The 14,939-nt window shown below is 45.0% G+C and overlaps 1 protein-coding gene across 1 annotated transcript in view; it reads right to left on the reverse strand.

The window, feature by feature from the left end:
• Positions 1 to 219: 219 nt before the first annotated feature.
• Positions 220 to 14,939, reverse strand: part of LOC111980057 (dopamine beta-hydroxylase-like) — a 49,445-nt gene continuing 34,725 nt past the window's right edge. The window contains 4 exon segments of the mRNA XM_070449771.1: positions 220 to 866; positions 6,290 to 6,449; positions 8,454 to 8,581; positions 13,784 to 13,843. Of these exon segments, the coding sequence (XP_070305872.1) occupies positions 729 to 866; positions 6,290 to 6,449; positions 8,454 to 8,581; positions 13,784 to 13,843 (486 nt within the window). The 3' untranslated portion in view covers positions 220 to 728.

Below are 14,939 nucleotides of genomic sequence, written 5' to 3' on the forward strand. Positions count from 1 at the left end.
TAGGTTTTATGGGTATTATGACTCTTACTGTGGTACTCTATATGTGAGCATGTTAAATGATCCCATTGGTTTAATTTAGCTGTTTTGTTCATATTAGTGTTGTATACTGCGCTATGTTAATTGCAGAACTGAATACCCAGTGTATTGGAGTCAATGATAATGAATTAACGAAAGATAATTACTTGCCTGTATAAAACAAAAGGTAGAACTGCTTGCCTGTGAATTCTTCAATACACTTTATTGATTCATTTCAAATGCAATGCAGGAATTCTTTCTTTGGGATCGACAATAATGTGATTCGTTAAGCATGGGACTAGAACTAGGCTTAATCTGCCTCTGGGAAACTGGTCCTATATGTCCAAATCAATTAAGTGACAGGTTTAGAAGACTTTAACATGTATCATTGATATGCAGTTCTTGATGTCACTGATTAACATACAGCTTAAAATGATAAACCACGACGACCAGTAAAATCAAGCTTCATATTTATCCACCAGTATCTTCACCCAACAATGTGACAACGTTTTAAGATTCTCACCAGATATGTATTGTCCAATGAGATGTTGGAGTATGTTGTTTTAATTCACTGTGTAATAATTCTGGAATGTGATGATGACAGAGCTGATATCATGCTAGTCCTTGTGTTGTTGATGTAGTGGAGGTGAAATAGATCACCAGAGAGAGAAAGAGAAGAAGGGGGGTTGATATTCAGACAGAGGAGAGGGGCGTCAGACCTCCTCCCCCCTGTCAGGCTGCACCACGGTGGGCTCACTGCTCTGGGAGGGCAGCTTGCCCCCCTCACACGGGTAGCGGGGCCTCTGGAGCTGTGATGTCACAACAGGAAGCTCCTGCCTTTCCCAGTCGCCCTGGCACAAACAAAACACAGAAGCAGTCAGTCAGGCAAGGTGTGTGTGTGTGTGTGGGTGTGGTGGTGTGTGTGATGTGTGGTGTGTGTGTGTAGTGTGGGTTGCTGTTGTGTGTGATTGTAGCTTGATATGTGTGTGTGTAGTGTGTGTGGTGTGTTGTGTGTGTGTGTGTGTGTGTGTGTGTGTGTGTGTGTGTGTGGTGTGTGTGTTGTGTGTGTGTGTGTGGTGGTGTGTGTGGTTTGTGTGTGTGAAATCATTGTACTGTGAAGACTTAAGTGTATGTAAATCTTTTGAACTTGTTTTGTGTGATGGTTAAGCGCACATTTGAAGCTGTGGTGGTTGTTATCGGTGTGTGGTGGTTATGTGTTTTCTGTGCAGTGTTTCTTATGAGAATATTCCTATACGGTAGAGTTAGTCTCCAGTCACTCACGGTCTCTTATACGGTAGAGTTAGTCTCCAGTCACCAGGTCTCTATACGGTAGAGTTAGTCTCCAGTCACCAGGTCTCTATACGGTAGAGTTGGTCTTTCCAAGTCACCAGGGTCTCTATACGGTAAAGTTAGTCTCCATCCCAGGTCTCATAGGTAGAGTGGTCTCCAGTCACCAGGTCCCTATACGGTAGAGTTAGTCTCCCAGTCACCAGGTCCCTATACGGTAGAGTTAGTCTCCAGTCACCAGGTCTCTATACGGTAGAGATAGTCTCAGTCACAGGTTCTCTATACGGTAGAGTTAGTCTCCAGTCACCAGGTCTTATACGGTAGAGTTAGTCTCCAGTCACCAGGTCCAGAGTTATCATACGTCTTAGGTCAGTTAGTTCTCCACGCACGCAGGGTCTCTATACGGTAAGTTGTTCTGCTCTCAGTCACCACGGTCCTATACGGTTAGAGTTAGTCATCCAGTGCACCAAGGTCCCTATACGGGTAGAGTTAGTCCATCCAGTCCTAACGAGAGTCTATGCTCAGTCACCAGGATTACGAGTTAGTCTCCAGTCCACCAAGGTCTCTATACGGTAAGTTAGTCTCCAGGTCACAGTCTTCTATACGAGTAGATGTTGTCTCCAGTCACGGTCGAGAGTCGCCATCACAGTCTATCGGTAAGAGTTTAAGTACTCCAGTCACGTCCTACGTAGGTCCTCCAGTACCTAACGGTCTAATAGTAAGAGTTAGATCTTGACCAGTCACCATGGTCCTCTATACGGTAAGTACGTCTCAGTACCAGTCTCCGGTAAGAGTCCATCACAGGTTCTCGTATACGGTAGAGTTAGTCTCAGTCCACCAGGTCTTCCTATACGGTAAGAGTTGGTTCCAGTCACCAGTCCCTTATTACGGTGAGTGTTAGTCGTTCCATCACCAGGTCTCTATACGTAGGATTAGTTCCCAGTTCACATGGATCCCGTATACGTAGAGTTATGGTCTCAGTCACCAGGTCTCTATACTAGAGTTAGTCTCCCCTCAGTCCGAGCCAAGGTCTCTATACGGTAGGTTAGTCTCCAGTCACCAGGTCTCTATACGGTAGAGTTAGTCTCCAGTCACCAGGTCTCTATACGGTAGTAGTTTAGTCTCCAGTCCCAGAGGTCTCTATACGTGATAGAGTTGTCTCCAGTCACCAGTCCCTATACGGTAGAGTTAGTCTCCAGTCACCAGTCCTCTAGTGTACGGGTTTAGAGTTAGTCTCCAGTCACCTTACAGGTCCCTATACGGTAGAGTTAGTCTCCAGTCACCCAGGTCTCTATACGGTAGAGTTAGTCTCCAGTCACCAGTCCCTATACGTAGAGTTAGTCTCCAGTCACCAGGTCCCTATACGGTAGAGTTAGTCTCCAGTCAACAGGTCTCTATTACGGTAGAGTTAGTTCAGTCACCAAGTCTCTATACGTATGTAGAGTTAGTTTCTCCAGTCACCAGGTCTCTATACGGTAGAGTTAGTCTCCATCACCAGTTCCATCTACCAGGTTTTAGAGGTTGTCTCCAGTCACCAGGTCCTATAGCGTAGAGTTAGTCTCCAGTCACCAAGGTCCCGTATACGGGAGAGTTAGTCTCCAGTCACCAGGTCCTATACGGGTAGAGTTAGTTCTCCAAGTCACCATATAGGTAAGAGTGTTGCCAGGGTCCTACGTAGATAGCTCAGCAGTCGAGCTAGAGTTAGTCTCCAGTCACCAGGGTCGCCTATTACCGGTATAGGATTAGTCTCCGAGTCAACAAAGGTCTCTTATACGGTAGAGTTTGGTCTCCAGTCACCATGGTTCCATTACGGTAGAGGTTATTCTCCAGTCACCAGGCGTCCCGGTATACGGTAGAGTCTTTCAGTCACCAGTCTTCTATATGAGTAGAGTTGTTCATCCGGTTTCCACCAGGTCTCTATACGGTAGAGTTAAGTCTTCCCTCATCAAGGTCACGCAGGTCCCTATACGGTTAGAGTTAGTCTCGAAGTCATCAGGGTCCCTATACAGAGGTTGAGATTAGTCTCCAGTCACCAGTCCCTTACTACGTAGACCGTTAGTCTCCAGTCACACAGACAGGTCCGCGTGTACTCGTATATTCCCAGGTCACGCAGGTCCTATACGGTAGAGTTAGTCTCCAGTCACCAGGTCCCGAGACGATAGAGTTAGTCTCCAGTCACCAGGTCCCTATACGGTAGAGTTAGTTTCCAGTCAGGATGCTCTCAATGGTGCAGCTGTAGAACCTTTTGAGGATATGAGGACCCATGCCAAATCTTTTCAGTCTCCTCAGGGGAATAGGTTTTGTCGTGCCCTCTTCACGACTGTCTTGGTGTGCTTGGACCATGTTCGTTTGTTGGTGATGTGGACGCCAAGGAAGTTGAAGTTTTCAACCTGCTCCACTGCAGCCCCATCATTGAGAATAGGGGCGTGCCCGGTCCTCTTTTTCCTGTAGTCCAAAATCATCTCTTTTGTCTTGATCACGTTGAGGGAGAGGTTGTTGTCCTGGCACCACACGGCCAGGTCTCTGACCTCCTCTCTATAGGCTGTCTTGTCGTTGTCGGTGATCAGGCCTACCATTGTTGTGTCATCTGCAAACTTAATGATAGTGTCGTGCCTGGCCGTGCAGTCATGAGTGAACATGAGGGGACAGGYGGGGACTGAGCACGCATCCCTGAGGGGCCCCTGTGTTGAGGATCAGTGTAGCGGATGTGTTGTTACCTACCCTGAAAAACTGGGGGTGGCCCGTCAGGAAGTCCAGGATCCAGTTGCAGAGGGACGTGTTTAGTCCAAAGGGTCCTTAGCTTAATGATGAGCTTTGAGGGCACTATGGTGTTAATCGCTGAGCTATAGTCAATGAATAGCATTCTCACATAGGTGTTCCTTTTGTCCAGGTGTGAAAGGGCAGTGTGGAGTGCAATAGAGATTGCATCATCTGTGGATCTTTTGGGGTGGTATGCAAATTAGAGTGGGTCTAGGATTTCTGGGATAATGATGTATATGTGAGCCATGACCAGCCTTTCAAAGCACTTCATGGCTACAGACGTCAGTGCTACAGGTCGGTAGTCATTTAAGCAGGTTACCTTAGTGTTCTTGGGCACAGGCACTATGGCGGTCTGCTTTAAACATGTTGGTATTACAGACTTGGATAGGGAGAGGTTGAAAATGTCAGTGAAGACACTTGCCATTTGGTCAGTGCATGCTCAGAGTACACGTCCTGGTAATCCATCTGGCCCTGCGACCTTGTGAATGTTCACCTGTTTAAAGGTCTTACTCACATCGGCTGCGGAGATAGTGATCACACAGTTGTCCGGAACAGCTGGTGCTCTCATGCATGTTTCAGTGTTATTTGCCTCGAGGCGAGCATAGAAGTAGTTTAGCTCATCTGAGAGGCTTGTGTCACTGGGCAGCTCTCGGCTGTGCTTCCCTTTCATAGTCTGTAATGGTTTGCAAGCCCTGCCACATCCGACAAGCGTAAGAGCCGGTGTAGTACGATTCAATCTTAGTCCTGTAATGACGCTTTGCCTGTTTGACGGTTCGTCGGAGGGCATAGCGGGATTTCTTATAAGCTTCCGGGTTAGAGTCCCGCTCCTTGAAAGTGGCAGCTCTGGCCATTAGCTCAGTGTGGATGTTGCCTGTAATCCATGGCTTCTGGTTGGGGTATGTACGTACAGTCACTGTGGGGACAACGTCATCAATGCACTTGATGAAGCCAATYACTGATGTGGTGTACTCCTCAATGCCATCGGAGGAATCCCAGAACATATTCCAGTCTGTGCTAGCAAAACAGTCTTGTAGCTTAGCATTTGCTTCATCTGATCACTGTTTTATTGATCTAGCCACGGGTGCTTCCTGATTTAATTTTTGCTTGTAAGCAGGAATCAGGAGGATAGAATTATGGTCAGATTTGCCAAATGGAGGGCAAGGGAGAGCTTTGTATGCGTCTCTGTCTGTGGAGTAAAGGTGGTCCAGAGTGTTTTTTCCTCTGGTTGCACATTTAACATGCTGATAGAAATTTGGCAAAACAGATTTAGGTTTCCCTGCATTAAAGTCCTCAGCTACTAGGAGCGCCGCCTCTGGGTGAGCGTTTTCTTGTTTGCTTAGGGCGGAATACAGCTCATTCAATGCTGTCTTAGTGCTAGCCTCTGACTGTGGTGGTATGTAAACAGCTATGAAAAATACAGATGAAAACTCTCTAGGTGGATAGTGTGGTCTACAGCTTATCATGAGATACTCTACCTCAGGCGAGCAATAGTTTGAGACTTCCTTAGATATCGTGAACCAGCTGTTATTTACAAAAATACATAGTCCGCCGCACCTTGTCTTACCAAATGCAGCTGTTCTATCCTGCCGGTGCAGCGTATAACCAGCCAGCTGTATGTTGATAGTGTRGTRYTTCAGCCACGACTCKGTGAAGCATAAGATATTACAGTGTTGAATGTCCRGTTGGTAGTTTAATCTTCTGCGTAGGTCATCTATTGTATTGTCCAAAGACTGCACGTTTGCTAGCAGAATGGAAGGAAGTGGGGGTTTATTCGATCACCTATGAATTCTCAGAAGGCTGCCCACCCTCTGGCCCCTTTTTCTCCGCCTCCTCTTCACGCAAATCACAGGGATCTGGGCCTGTTCCTGAGAAAGCAGTATATTGTTCACGTCGGGCTCCTCAGACTCATTAAAAGAAAAAAAGGATTCTGACAGTCTGTGGTGAGTAATCGCAGTCCTGATGTCCAGAWGTTATTTTCGGGTCATAAGAGACAGTCGCGGCAACATTATGTACAAAATAAGTACAAAAATAAGTTACAAACAACGCAAATAAACAAATAAAAAAACACAATCGGTTGGGGACCTTTAAAATGACTGCCTTCTTCTCCAGTGTAATATTTATAATATTTACTATAACTGTACTCTACTTTCCTGTCCTATACTATAACTGTACTCTACTGTCCTGTCCTATACTATAACTGTACTCTACTGTCCTGTACTATACTCACAGGGAAGAGCTTGGCAGAGGACTGGTTACAGGCCATGGAGATGGGAGCGGTGTTGTAGAGAGAGTTCAGCACCTCTCCACTGAAGGAGTCCCAGGACAATGAGGAGAACTGGTCCGTCACACTGGTCTGACCACAGCTACACGCATCACCACCCTGGAACCTGAGAGGAGGAGCATGGGAGGGGGGAGGGTGAGGTGGGGGGGGGGGTAGTAAGAGGGGAGGATGAGAGGACAGTGAAGGAGGGTGAAGTAGGGAGAGAGGGGGTATAAGAGGGGAGGATGAGAGACAGTGAAGGAGGATTGGTAAAGGGAGGGAGGAGGGAGCAGGGAGGATGAGAGGACAGTGAAGGAGGATTTGGTAGGGGGGGAGGGAGCAGGGGAGGATGAGAGGACAGTGAAGGAGGGTGAGGGAGGGAGGATGAGACATTGAATGTCCAAGCATGGTCATGGTCAAGCTCATGTTAGTACTCCCTCATAGACAGAGCTTGTTGTAAAAACAAATAAGGAGCATACGGAGAACCAGGTTTATGTGAATGAATATGGAATGGGAGGTAGACCATCTATGAAAGAACTGGAATCTATCAAATACCATTACCTGCATCCTTTCTAATCCCCTTTTATACTGTGCCTTCAGAAAGTATTCAGACCCCTMGACTTTTTCCACATTTTGTTACATTACAGCCTTATTCTAAAATGGATTAAATAAAAAATCCTCAGCAATCTACACACAATACCCCATAATGACAAAGCAAAAACAGTTTTTTAGATTTTCTGCAAATGTATTAAAAATAAAAAACAGAAATGTACATAAGTATTCAGACCCTTTGCTATGAGACTCGAAATTGAGCTCAGGTGCATCCTGTTTCCAATGAACATCTTTGAGATGTTTCCACAACTTGATTGGAGTCCACTTGTGGTAAATTCAATTGATTGGACATGATTTGGAAAGGCACACACCTGTRTATAWYAGGTCCCACYGTTGACAGTGCARGTCAGAGCAMAAACCAAGCCATGAGGTSYAAGGAATTGTRCGTAGAGCTCCCTCAGATGTTTACAGACTAACCCATCTTTACCCATTTTACTCTTTCCTTTTGCAATTCATCCCTATATTTTACTGTGATGTCTTACGAGGGTCATGAACCTCTCTATTTGTACCATTTCTATTGATTTCCCTGAAAATAAATACTTTACCTAAGAGTATAATCATATTTCCTTTTGATTGTGGATTTTCAGATCTCCTAACAYTACTGTTTGTWGGTCCATCTGAACACAGACATTATGACTTCATAACCACCGAAGGACAGTACCAAGAGAAATMATCCTTTCATTCTGTTTCCTCGTGGCAGTCTGCACAATCTGACTGTTCAATGCCCCATATATAGATGTTTAAAGTTTTTAATAATTTTGTTTAAATTGAATAGTACGGATTGATGCGTACATTGCTGTTTTTGCYTATCAGTTCATAAACACGATGCCATGGTATTGGGACATCACAAATCTGTTCCCAAACTCTTTGAATTTTATGTGACATAGTCGTCACACCTCTCGACCTTGTGTTGGTGATTGTTTTATATAAGGAATGGAATGAGCAGTTTTCTTCTGCTGGTTCGTGTGAGGTCTGTGCGAGTGGATTTAATCTGCTGAACAATAACAGCTGTTTGATGAGGAGAATATTGATTGTTCTCCAGAGATTGATTCTCTAATGGTAGCTGAGTCAGCAAAAAACGGAAATCAAGATGCAGTGTGTGTTTGGTTAAAGATGACAGCTAGCTTTTTCTTAAAGAAGAATGGGTGTACCGTAGAATGAAGCTACTGTGTGTGTGTGTGGTGTGTGTGTGTGTGTGTGTGTGTGTGTGTGTTGTGTGTGTGTGGTGTGTGTGTGTGGTGTGTGTGTGTGTGTGTGTGTGTGTGTGTGTGTGTGTGTGTGTGTGTGTGTGTGCACGCACGCGCCCACTCCCCCAAGTTGGTGTGCCCGTCACAGGAGGTTGGTGGCACCTTAATTGGGGAGGATGGGCTCATGGCTGGAGCAGAATTAGTGGAATGGTATCAAAAACATCAGGGAATCTTATCTAACACATGCCATTTKATTCGCTCCGTTCCAGACATTATTATGAGCCGTCATCCCCTTTACCAACCTTCTGTGGTGCCCGTGTACTGTATATTACCTGTTGATGAAGCTGAAGTACTTCTGCAGGTATCCAGGGTCAACGTTACTCTTACAGAGCTCTAATTGAGTTCTGGGGTAGTAGTGTACATAGTTCACACACATCTCCTCCATGATCCCAAAGCCTCCCTGGATTAAAATGAGGAGAGAGAGACAGAGAGAAAGATAGGGAGAGAGAGGGAAACAGGGGGAGAGAAAGATAGGGAGACAGAGGGAGGGAGAGGAAGGGAGAGAGAGAGAGAGGAGTCAGGTTCCTGGGTTTAGCTCCATGCCTTCATCCTATCCCCAGAAACAGCTAGCTCAGGCATCACTGAGGACAGTGTGTGAGTCAAAAAAACATCCTTACTGCAGGATACTTCAACTGGTGACTGTCATTCCTTACCCCAGGARACTTCAACTGGTGACTATCATTCCTTACCCCAGGAWACTTCAACTGGTGACTATCCAGGAAAATAAAGAAAAAGGAGCTCTCCGTTGCTGGGTAAATCTGATAGATTTATTGACAGGACAAGTAAACAATCAGCTTACATTTCCGCATCAATCGTTTTCTTCAGCGCTTTGAGTAGGAAAAGGGTGGGAGGCACCTATATATCCTCCCAGGGGAGTGTCCCGCTCATTATGTCAATCAAACATGTCAATAAAATCAATACTGTCAGTAGTAGCAACTACACAGGTTATTCAAGCAAGAGAATGATCATCAGTCAAGATTCCTCTCATACATTCCAGACTCCTCCCATACATTCCAGACCCCTCCCTATACATATACATTCCAGACTCCTCCCATACATTCCAGACCCCTCCCTATACATATACATTCCAGACTCCTCCCATACATTCCAGACTCCCTCCCATAACATTACATTCCAGACTCTCCTATAGCATATACATTTCTCAGACTCCTTCCCATACATTACTTCCAGACTCCTTCCTCATCATTTCCAGACTGCTCCCAATTACTATACATCCAGACTCCTCCATACAACTTTAGATGTCTAACATATACATTCCAGACCCTCCCATAATTAACATTCCAGAATCCTTCCTCTCCACCTCATAAATTCCAGCCTCCCACTACATATACATTCGCAGACTCCTTCCCATACATTCCAGACTCCTCTACATATACATTACCAGACTCCTTCCAACATACATTCCAGACGGTCCTCGAATACATATACATTGCCAGACTCCCTTTCCCCATACATATCATTCCAGACTCTCCTTCCTACAATCCATCAGACTCCTCCCCATACATATACATTCCAGACTCCTTCCTATACATAATACATTCCAGACTCCTCCCCATACATATACATTCCAGACTCCTCCCACCTATACATATATCATTCCAGACATCACTCCCCATACATATACATTCCAGACTTCCTTCCTATCAATATACATTTCCAGACTCCTCCCCATACTCATACATTTCATAACTCCTCCCTCATACATATACATTTCAGACTCCTCCCATACATATACTTGTCCATGACTCCTCCTATACATATACATTCCAGACTCCTCCCATACATTATACATTCCAGACTCCTCCCTATGACATATACATTCCAGACTCCTCCCAATACATATACATTCCAGACTCCTCCCCATACATATACTTTCCAGACTCCTTCCTATACATTTACATTCAGACTCCTCCCATACATATACATCCAGACTCCTCCCCATACATATACATTCCAGACCTCCTCCCATAACATATACATTCAGACCCTCCCCATACATAATACATTCCAGACCCCTCCCCATACCATCTATACATTCAGACTCTCCTATCAATGATCCAGACACTCTATACATTCCAGACTCCTTCCCATACAATATACATTCCAGACTCCTCCCCATACATATACATTCCAGACCCCTCTCCTAATACATATAACATTCCAAGACCCGCTCCCATACATATACATTCCAGACTCCTTTCCTCATACATATACATCCCAGACTCCTTCCTATACATTCCAGACTCCTCCCCGTACATTTCCAGACCTCTCCCTATACATATACATTCAACTCCTTCCTATACATTCCAGACCCCCTCCCTATCATCCAGACCCTCCTATACATATACATTCCAGACCCTCCCATACATTCCGATCTTCATATACTCCAGACTCATCCCCATACATTCCAGACCCTCCTATATCATATACCATTCCAGACCCCTCCCCACTTAAGCCAATTCCAGACTCCTCCCCAATACATATACCATTCCAGACTCCTTCCTATACATTCCAGACTCCTCCCATACATCCCAGGACCCATCCCCATACATATACATTCCAGACTCCTTCCTATACATTTCCAGACTCCTCCCATAAATTTCAGACGCTCCTCCCCATACATATAAGCATTCCCAGTCTCCTCCCATACAATATACATTCCAGACTCCCCATACATATTCATTCCAGACCCGCTTCCCATACATATACATTCCAGACCCCTCCCTATACTATTACATTCCAGACCCCTCCCCATACATATAACATTCCAGACTTCCTTCCTTACATTCAAGACTGCCTCCACACATTCCCAGACCCCTCCCTATACATATACATTCCAGACCTCCTGCCATACATATACATTCCAGACGCCCTCCCCCATAAATATAATCCAGACCTCATAACATATTACTCCAGACCCCTCCGATACATATACATTCCATACCCTCATATACAACTCAACTCTCCATCCAAAAATAAATCTAGAATGCGGCTTCCTTTTCACAACAAAGCAATCCTTCACTCATGCAGCCAAACTACCCTTGTAAAACTGACGCTATCCTACCATCCGACTTCGCATGTATAATTATAAAATAGCCTTCAACACTCTACTCAACAAATTGGATGCAGTTTATCATGGTGCCATCTGTTTTGTCACCAAAGCCCATATATTACCCACCACTGGAACCTGTACGCTCTCATTTGCTGCCATCGCTTCATACTCATCGCCAAACTCACTGGCTCCAGGTCATCTCCAAGTCTCTGCTAGGTAAAGCCCCGCCTTATCTCAGCTCACTGGTCACCATAGCAGCACCCACCCATAGCACGCGCTCCAGCAGGTATATCTCACTGGTCACCCCCGAAGCCAATTCCTCCTTTGGCCGCTCTCCTTCCAGTTCTCTGCTGCCAATGACTGGAACGAACTGCAAAAATCTCTGAAGCTGGAGACTCTTACCTCCCTCACAAGCTTTAAGCACCAGCTGTCAGAGCAGCTCACAGATCACTGCACCTGTACATAGCTCATTTGTAAATAGCCCATCCAATCTACCTCATCCCCATACTGTATTTATTTATTTATTTTGCTCCTTTGCACCCCAGTATCTCTAATTACACATTCATCCTCTGTACATCCTACCATTCCAGTATTTAATTGCTATATTGTAATTACTTTGCCACCATGACCTATTTATTGCCTTACCTCTCTTATCCTACCTCATTTGCACATGCTGTATATAGATTTTTCTACTGTATTTTTGATTGTATGTTTGTTTATTCCATGTGTAACTCTGTGTTGTTGTATGTGTCAAACTGCTTTGCTTTATCTTGGCCAGGTCGTAGTTGCAAACGAGAACTTGTCTCAACTTGCCTACCTGGTTAAATAAAGGTGAAATAAATATAAATAAAATTTCCAGACTCCTCCCCATACATTCCAGTCTCCTCCCCATACATTCCAGACTCCTCCCCATACATTCAGACTCCTCCCCATACATTCCAGTCTCTCTCCCATACATCCAGACCCCTCCCCATATATTCCAGTCTCCTCCCCATACATTCCAGACCCCTCCCCATACATATACATTTCAGACTCCTCCCCATACATATACATTCCAGACCCCTCCCTATACATATACATTCCAGACCCTCCTATACATATACATTCCAGTCTCCTCCCCATACATATACATTCCAGACCCCTCCCCATACATATACATTCCAGTCTCCTCCCATACATATACATTTCAGACTCTCTCCCCATACATTCCAGACCCCTCCCATACATATACATTCCAGTCTCCTCCCATACATATACATTTCAGACTCCTCCCCATACATATACATTCCAGACCCTCCCCATACATATACATTCCAGACTCCTCCCCATACATATGCATTCCAGTTCCTCCCCATACATATACATTTCAGACTCCTCCCCATACATATACATTCCAGTCTCTCCCCATACATATACATTCCAGTCTCCCCCATAATTCCAGACCCTCCCCATACATATACATTCCAGTCTCCTCCCCATACATTCCAGTCTCCTCCCCATACATATACATTCCAGTCTCCTCCCCATACATTCCAGACTCCTCCCCATACATATACATTTCAAGACTCCTCCACATACATCCCACTTGAATATCAAAAGACAGATATCAACAAAGGAAAAATGTATTTACCAAAAACAGATGAGAAAGACAGCTGTTCATTCAGATCTTGTTGCTCAATGCAATCTGATTGCAGACGATCCAAAGTATCTCTCTCTGTAACAATTTCCTCACTATATTGCAACCTCTGGAGGAAAGAGAAACTTTCTCATAACCCCAGGATTTCCTCCATGCCCTCATCATAACCCCAGGATTTCCTCCATGCCCTCATCATAACCCCAGGATTTCCTCCATGCCCTCAACATAACTGCAGGATTTCCTCCATGCCCTCATCATAACTCCAGAAACAATGAGGACAGTGTGTGAGTTCACTGCTCTCAGCATCAGAGTAGAGGAGAGAGCATGCCCTCATCATAACACCAGAAACACTGAGGACAGTGTGTGAGTATGTGTGTTTATATTTGTGCATGTGTCTGTTCGTGCAATTGTACGTGTGTAAGAGTGAGTGTGTGTGTCCACTTCTGTCCCACTGTTCTCAGCATCAGAGGAGAGGAGGAGAGAGCATCATCATCATCCTCCAGCCCAGAGCCTCCTTCTCACTGTGTCTGACCCCAGATTACTGAGATCTGAGCTGGGCAGTAGAGCCGCTCTGAGCCCTGTCTGTCTGTGGTAGGAGGATATACCCACATTAAACACATTAAGCTGGTTGGCTAAAGTTACTGGATAGYTGCTTCGAACACAGCCACTGCTGTGAAGAGCATCGAAACCGTTATGTATCATGGGTAGATTGTGATTAACTGACTATTCTATAAATAGTATTGAGTTATTTATGAAGGTGGTTTGTAGAGCAGTCAGTCTAGACTCGCCTTCAAGTGCACGTGTGCATGTATGCGTGTATGCATGTTTGCGGTCTGCATAACCATTTGCTATATTGCATGGCTGCACTTGTAGTGAAAACCAAACATACTCACCACTGTAGGCTGGCTCCTGTCCTCTGTGTTGTATGTACACTTTGTCAAGAGGACGTCACCCTGTTGGGGACACACACACTCAAATCAGGCAATGTTCTGCCAATGTTTTACACGTATCTTCCTAGAGGGTTACAGAATATTTACGTTGTTACTCTTTATTGTTATTGGTTTTTAAAGGCAACTCTGCATCTCTGTTGTTCTGCAGCAGAGCAGAGACAGACTGTAGTTGTAGTAGTACTGTATCATCTCTGTTGTTCTGCAGCAGAGACAGAGACAGACTGTAGTTGTAGTAGTACTGGATATTATCTCTGTTGTTCTGCAGCAGAGCAAGAGACAGACTGTAGTTGTAGTAGTACTGGGTATCATCTCTGTTGTTCTGCAGCAGAGACAGAGACAGACTGTAGTTGTAGTAGTACTGGGTATCATCTCTGTTGTTCTGCAGCAGAGACAGACTGTAGTTGTAGTAGTACTGGGTATCATCTCTGTTGTTCTGCAGCAGAGACAGAGACAGACTGTAGTTGTAGTAGTACTGGGTATCATCTCTGTTGTTCTGCACAGAGACAGAGACAGAGACAGACTGTAGTTGTAGTAGTACTGGGTATCATCTCTGTTGTTCTGCAGCAGAGCAGAGACAGAGACAGACTGTAGTTGTAGTAGTACTGGGTATCATCTCTGTTGTTCTGCAGCAGAGCAGAGACAGAGACAGACTGTAGTTGTAGTAGTACTGGATCATCTCTGTTGTTCTGCAGAGCAGAGACAGACTGTGTAGTTGTAGTAGTACTGGGTATATCTCTCTGTTGTTCTGCAGCAGAGCAGAGAGACAGACAGACTGTAGTTGTAGTAGTACTGGGTATCATCTCTGTTGTTCTGCCAGCAGAGCACAGCAGCAGAGCAGACTGTAGTTGTAGTAGTACTGGATCATCTCTGTGTTGTTCTGCAGCAGAGACAGAGACAGACTGTAGTTGTAGTAGTACTGGTATCATCTCTGTTGTTCTGCAGCAGAGACAGAGACAGAGAACTGTAGTTGTAGTAGTACTGGGTATCATCTCTGTTGTTTGCAGCAGAAGACAGAGACAGACTGTAGTTGTAGTAGTACTGGGTATCATCTCTGTTGTTCTGCAGCAGAGACAGACTGTAGTTGGTAGGGTAGGTTACT

This window comes from Salvelinus sp. IW2-2015, linkage group LG20, assembly GCF_002910315.2.
Source record: "Salvelinus sp. IW2-2015 linkage group LG20, ASM291031v2, whole genome shotgun sequence".
NCBI lineage: Eukaryota > Metazoa > Chordata > Actinopteri > Salmoniformes > Salmonidae > Salvelinus > Salvelinus sp. IW2-2015.